The following is a 6,000-nucleotide window of genomic DNA, read 5'->3' as shown; positions in this document are numbered from 1 at the left end:
GAAATGGTTGGAACAGCATTAGTGTCTACAGTAGAATACGTTTCACCTAAATCGTCATCTTCCTCATTATCGCTTAAAGCTGTAGATGAGGTTACGGAGTCTATATTGATTGATTGAGATTGCTCATCGGCCAACATTTCTCTTGTAAGAATGTCATTATCAATGCTCACATATTCGAAGCAATTGAAATCACTCAATTTGGTTTTAACTTGTTCTTCGACAACATTGAGACATTTTCGTCTGGGTCATACTCGTAGTCAGAGTCTTTATACTTTTCTAACCATTCGTTAAGTGGACTTTCATTCGTCTGGTTCATAATCATTTTCTTTTCTTACAAATCCCCCATGCTTAAAGCAATTTGCAATGGTTGACTGCATCTAAGAGATTTATAGAAAATGTTTCAGTTTTATCGAGCGCCTCTAAGGTTTTAATATGAAGAATTTTTCACCGGCAGACTATCCAACAATTTTTCCGCTACTGATATTATGCCTTGAAACGCTCTTCCCAACTTTGAGAACAAGCAAACTCTTTGTTTTTGATTTTACTCCCCATTTTACTAGCATTTTCTTGCAAAACACTGCCACTTATGAGAACCTTTTTATGTGCAGATAATTTTAACTTCCTACATCTAACATTTGTTTTGTCATACGCTGATAAAATGATTTCTCTGTTTTTCCATATTGTTGCAACAGTAGACTTTTCAAGTGCTAATTCGTTACAAATGTCACTCTGCTTTACTCCACTTGTTATTTTGTTAATAATCTCGTACTTTTCATTTAGTGAAAAACTTAGCGTTTTTGTTTTTCCATTCCAAAAACAAGTCACTGCCTGTCTCTCGATCTCACCAATATAAACAACCCATGATTGGTGTTGCTGAGCGTGGAAGTTTGTTATAAACGGAAAGTGAATAAACAACTAACCTAAAAAGTGATCGTTATATCCGGAGGTTCGTTATAACCAGTAAAAAAATATGTTGGTCCTTATGGACGACGTTTCAATTAAAGGAAAAAAGTTCGTTTTAACCGAAAGTTCTCTATAACCGGGTTCATTATAAGGGGACTTTACTGTAGTTAGAAAAAGTGGCTTTTCGTTTTTATTCATTTTTGAAGTTATTTCAAATCATATCAAAAAACAGAAAATATGTCTATGAAAATATATTACAACGATGCTTTGAAACCATCACCAACTTTTGTTTTTCATATGGACTAAATAAAAGTGCATAACTGGTATTTATCGTATTAAATTTATGCATCGCATTTACTAATATGGATCGTATTTAATAATATTACAGCAACAACTACGACTATGAGCGGCTGGTACAATATACACCCCGATCTCACGTCAATGTAATTTTCTCATTTTCGCCCAGAGGCGGGATTTACGGGCTTACGAGTAAAACGACGCGAAACCCATAGATAAAGACCATACTTGTCTTTATCCTTAATCATTCTATGATAAATACTTTATGATAAAGACTGATTAAAGATGAAATCATAGAGTAAGTAAAATAAGTTATTTTACTTTCTCTGTGGATGAAACCGTGTTCCGATGGAAAGTGCCCTAGCTGTATGATATTTAAGCTGTGGCAATACATCAGCCATATGGAAAAACTAGTGCGCTTACTCTATTCAAAATTGCCAAACGGTGCCTTAGCTTGGTGTTCTTAGCTGCGAGTTCAACAACTTCTGGATCAAAAGCTTCAAAAGTTCCCAAAGCAGCTGCCCTTTTAAGCTTCTCAGTCTCTTTAGTTAAATAGTCTATTTGAACTAGCTGCAGGTGAAAAGCCGAATGGCAATTAAACAACTTTTGCAAACATACATTGAAATGAACTTACAGCATCTTCAGCTTCCTTGATATATTTTGCTAGAGTCGATTCCTTTTCCATAGTAAATTGATAGAAACCAAAAATGAAATTAACATTCAACTAAATCCAAACTTTAATAGAGGTTAAGGGGGCTTTCATTTAGACATCTCTTCTGTTTCTAGCCGCGTGCAAAAGTTTGTGAAATTGGGCGGGGCAAGGGCTAGAATTTCCTTTATTGATTCAAAATTATACATTGCATTTAGTGTAACAAAAATAGATTCATTCTTTCTTGATTTCTTCAGTTTCATCTTCTGGCTGATTATCTTCAATTTTCTCAGTTTTTTCCTCGTTGGCTTCTGGCCCAGAAGAACCAGCCTCTTCACTATCTTTAACTGAAGAAGGCTCAGTGCTGGTATTCAGAGACAACGCAACATCATTTAACTTGCCGTGGATAGCAGACAAAGCATACATTTGCTTCTTTAATACATCTTCTTTGGCCTCAAAGTTTGGCCCTATGAAGTACCGAATTAATTCAATACTATTATGAAATGGTTGAAACACGCCTTGGGTCGGCCTATGAAGCTTCTTCAAATTAAGATTAATCATTTCAATTTGAACTTCAATAAGCTCTTTCGTGAGTTCCACGCTAACAGCCAAGTAACAGCTCGGTCTCACTTCTCTTAAGATGTTGCTCAAAGTCTCCAGAGCATCGTACCGTCGCTTTTGAACTGCATATTGCGATTCTATGTCTTCTTCATAAAAGGCCACAAATCTAGGGACAGTATGAAGCTTTGAAATGAGCCACTACCTGGATTAATGATCAATTTTACCTATACAACTCGCTTAAATCCAGACACGAATTAACATACTGCAATGGAAAATCGCGCAAAGTATAGTAAAGTCTGACTCTTTTCATCCATTTTTGCAAATACGCAAAAAGGCCCTTGGCTTGGTCACAATTTTTAATCAGACCAGTAGGAATTGCTTTGGGCAGCTCTATTTCAAGCCCTTGGAAATGGTACGGATTCTTCGGGCTAGAACTTTCCGAACTTCCGGCTGAAACAGTTTATTCAGTAAGTTGAATTATCAAGCAAATTTCCAAGTGTAGGTACAGTTTTTCTTTAGAACTTCGCTCTCAATACCATCGCTCTCAATGTGTTTGGAAATCAGCGACTTTCGGCTTGATTCAAAGAGCTGCAGTCCATAATATATCCAAGAGCGGGCCAAGTCTGCCTGAGCCACATGAATTTCCGGATTGGGGATTAGGGCTACTTCAAGTGGGTTTAAAATGCTTTCCGCTGCTATTAGGTGGTACCTAATCGACAGATTTTTGCACAAAAACAGAAAAAATAGAAATGTAAAAAGGGAATATTTAAAAAAATCCCCAAAATGGGGCAGACCTGAAACACCGCAACTGGACTGACACTACAGAACATCCCCCCACGGGGGGACTGACACTGTCATCACAGATCACAGAATAACCTTTGTGATCTGTGACTGTCATCAAAATGTAATTACTTATCTGTATTTACTAACTATTATTACCTAAGCACTTAGATTGTATTTTAATGATGATTCGCCCCAAGAGTGTTTTGCTCATGAAATCCCAGGACTCTGAAGATGGCCCGGACAAATACGAGGACATTCTCAGGGCGAATGCTTTTGAGGTTAACCGAGTGAAAACACTGGTTTTCAATTTTAAAAATCTCCAGAAATTAGCCGAGAAATTGGCAAATCGTGACGAATATAGTGGAGTAATTTTCTCAAGTCCCAGATGTGTTCAAGCAGTGCAGTTGTCATCAGAGATTTCTAATCATTTGGAGCAGTGGAAGGTGAAAGACAATTTTGTTGTTGGGGAGACCACCTACAAAGCTGCCCTGGATAAACTGACCTGGAATTGTACTGGTGGAAGCGCAGGAAATGCCAAAAACTTAGCCAACGATATTTTGAAAAGTACGTAACCCCAACAACCCCCTTGAGATAATCCCTGAGGTTTATAAATAATTCTCAAGACAAGCTGAAGTATTCCAAGCCATTCCTGTTCCCGCATGGGAATTTGAAATCGGATACCTTGAATTTGGAGCTGGAGAAAGAAGGGCTCCAGTTGGATGGCGTGGAGGTTTACGAAACAACACCCAACCCCAATATTGAGACTGATTTTGCGAATGTTACAAGCCAGTTTCATTCAATTCCCGAATATATTGTCTTCTTTAGTCCATCTGGTTTCAATTCTTCCATAGATTTGATAGGGAGAGTTGCCACAGACCTCAACAAGCTCAAAGTAAGTAAAGGATGAACACTAAATTTTATAAAAGATTGATGAAATTAAGTAGTTAAGAGAAAAATTATAATAAATATGTAATCCCTAAATGCAAGTCATAAATAGTTGGTTTTTCAGCGCAAGCAATTAATTGTTAATTAATCATTTTAGTTTATTGCCCTAGGACCAGTAACTGAGTTGGCAATTTGTGATAAAAATATGTTGGTTTATGGAACAGCAAAAAAGCCAAATCCTGAAGAGCTTCTTAAAGTCATTTTAAGCTAATTTTGACTTTCTTCCTACTCAATTGACTATGACACAATTATGTACTAACTCAATATTGTAAATAAATATCATACTTACATTGCGTTTGGCCAATCGCATTGACCAATAAACATCCCTCCTAATCTGAAGCAGGATTCCGCCCATCTGAGAACATCTCCCTCACAAGAATCCAACTGTTTTTGCAAAATATCATGTTGCACTTTTAAATTGTCTTCGGTTTCCCCTAATCTGGCATGAATCCAGGCCAACATTTGCATATTGTTGATGGTGAGTCTATTGAGTTTAGTTACTGATACCTTCGGATCCTTCTTGGTGTTGAGAAAGAGGTCATCTGTACTGCAATTGCAATATTTGATAAAATCAATTTAGGCTCCTATCTAGGCCCCTACCTGAAGACTTCAGGACTGCACTTTGTCTCCTCTTCAATTGCCCTTAAGAGCAGTTCTTTAGCTTCTTGAAGGAAACCCAGCCGGGACAAAACATAAGTCAGATGATTCACAACGCGCATATGAAGAAAGGCTACTTTAGGATGGTCGGAAAAATCCTTTATCAACTCCAGGGATTCTTCTAATAGAGTCTTACTGGGGGTCAGGAGGTTTTCGGATAGGAGAATTTTCGCTTTTTCATATATAATTGACGCTTTCATTGATATGACTTTTAAGTATTCTTCGGAGTCTTTGTGTTGCTTTGCTAATAACAGAAAACGTGAAATACCGACCGAATTTCCAAATTCCTTTAAAAGTCCCTCTAAACCTCTTACCAAGTGTTTCCTCAATTTTGGTCAAAATCAATTCAAATTGCTGGTGCAAGGGATTGTGCATTTCGTCGCCCACAGTTGGTTGCGCTTGTCCGAGTTTAAAAGATACAGAATGTTTCTTCAGATCGTTGAAGCAGGACTGCAGGTCATTAACCAACACGAACTCCGAGTTTTCTGCCATTTTATTCGATTTTTTTGTGAAATCGAAAACGAGTTGTCACTATAATTTTCTATTGACAATTACGGAATATTACTGTTGGTAACACCAGTTTATTCCCGATTGTTAAATACAGATTATTAGAAAATGTATTCAGCGATTGTTCTCGAAAACATAAAACATGTTTTCACCACACCATTGTTTCAATAAATATCTCAATATCATTTTTTTGATATAATGAAATTTCATACCAAATACAATACATAGTTAATAAATATCAGGAAAACGTAAAAGCAGAGTCGCTCTCACACACTATATTACTAATGTTCTTAAGTTGAACTCACCGCGCGTAATCAAATTATAAACTATAGTCGCTCAAAAGTTTAATGTCGTTAAACAACCGATACTAATCTGCTACTCAATAAAGCGGTTGGCGCTGGACTGGATGCAGCGAAATCTCCAATTACAGCTGGAATTTGTTTTGTCAGGACCAATAAAAAGTGCAGTGTGGTGCGGGTGTTCAAGAAGCGCGCAGAGCACGATCGTCTAAAAAATTATAATTCAGCGGTAGTGTAAGTAGGCAAATTATTTTATTGGTCGACTTTGCCTGCGCGGTTCGCACATCGCCTACATTTATTATTGTTACTTAAAAAAATATATTGGTGTTTTAGTAATAAAAACTGGTTTATTGAGTTACACATTTTAGTTTTTTGGGGAGCTTTGCAGCACTGCTGCTC

The 6,000-nt window shown here is 37.1% G+C and overlaps 3 protein-coding genes across 5 annotated transcripts in view; 1 reads left to right on the top strand and 2 right to left on the bottom strand.

The window, feature by feature from the left end:
- The window catches only part of LOC109539800 (arginine--tRNA ligase, cytoplasmic), a 6,657-nt gene extending 4,676 nt beyond the window's left edge, over nucleotides 1-1,981 (bottom strand). For both annotated transcript variants that reach the window (XM_048668819.1, XM_048668827.1), the window contains exons 1-2: nucleotides 1,835-1,981; nucleotides 1,624-1,770 (exon numbers count right to left, since the gene is read on the bottom strand). In XM_048668819.1, the coding sequence (XP_048524776.1) occupies nucleotides 1,624-1,770; nucleotides 1,835-1,885 (198 nt within the window). In that variant the 5' untranslated portion in view covers nucleotides 1,886-1,981. The remainder of the gene's footprint in view (nucleotides 1-1,623; nucleotides 1,771-1,834) is intronic.
- Nucleotides 1,982-2,019: 38 nt separating this feature from the next.
- LOC109535069 lies at nucleotides 2,020-5,361 on the bottom strand. Of its 2 annotated transcripts, XM_019900890.2 has the most exons (7): nucleotides 5,110-5,361; nucleotides 4,739-5,039; nucleotides 4,428-4,685; nucleotides 2,917-3,119; nucleotides 2,635-2,860; nucleotides 2,368-2,576; nucleotides 2,020-2,316 (listed from the first exon to the last, which is right to left on the bottom strand). In XM_019900890.2, exons 1-7 carry the CDS (start codon nucleotides 5,285-5,287, stop codon nucleotides 2,084-2,086), a joined length of 1,608 nt encoding a protein of 535 aa, XP_019756449.2. In that variant the 5' UTR covers nucleotides 5,288-5,361; the 3' UTR covers nucleotides 2,020-2,083. The 2 variants fall into 2 exon arrangements, with proteins under 2 accessions (XP_019756449.2, XP_019756448.2); XM_019900889.2 differs by having other exon boundaries at nucleotides 2,020-2,576.
- LOC109535070 (uroporphyrinogen-III synthase) lies at nucleotides 3,240-4,426 on the top strand. The gene is made up of 3 exons (XM_019900891.2): nucleotides 3,240-3,757; nucleotides 3,817-4,085; nucleotides 4,236-4,426. Exons 1-3 carry the CDS (start codon nucleotides 3,373-3,375, stop codon nucleotides 4,347-4,349), a joined length of 768 nt encoding a protein of 255 aa, XP_019756450.2. The 5' UTR covers nucleotides 3,240-3,372; the 3' UTR covers nucleotides 4,350-4,426.
- Nucleotides 5,362-6,000: the final 639 nt, after the last annotated feature.

The sequence above is a fragment of the Dendroctonus ponderosae genome, unplaced genomic scaffold (genome assembly GCF_020466585.1).
Source record: "Dendroctonus ponderosae isolate FM_Combo_2020 unplaced genomic scaffold, Dpon_F_20191213v2 Dpon_F_20191213_1, whole genome shotgun sequence".
Taxonomy (NCBI): domain Eukaryota; kingdom Metazoa; phylum Arthropoda; class Insecta; order Coleoptera; family Curculionidae; genus Dendroctonus; species Dendroctonus ponderosae.
The sequence above is the reverse complement of the archived record's forward strand: the minus strand, read 5'-3'. Positions and strand labels throughout refer to the sequence as shown.

Bases quoted from the DNA above. Each gene is read 5' to 3' on its own strand.
- LOC109535070 (XM_019900891.2), top strand. From the start codon at position 3,373: ATGATGATTCGCCCCAAGAGTGTTTTGCTCATGAAATCCCAGGACTCT. The intron at 3,758-3,816 runs GTACGTAACCCC...ATAATTCTCAAG, and splicing joins AGCCAACGATATTTTGAAAA to ACAAGCTGAAGTATTCCAAG. The intron at 4,086-4,235 runs GTAAGTAAAGGA...TAATCATTTTAG, and splicing joins CAGACCTCAACAAGCTCAAA to TTTATTGCCCTAGGACCAGT.
- LOC109535069 (XM_019900889.2), bottom strand. From the start codon at position 5,287: ATGGCAGAAAACTCGGAGTTCGTGTTGGTTAATGACCTGCAGTCCTGC. The intron at 4,686-4,738 runs GTAGGGGCCTAG...TTGCAATTGCAG, and splicing joins TGCAGTCCTGAAGTCTTCAG to TACAGATGACCTCTTTCTCA. The intron at 3,120-4,427 runs GTAAGTATGATA...TCTGTCGATTAG, and splicing joins TGCGATTGGCCAAACGCAAT to GTACCACCTAATAGCAGCGG.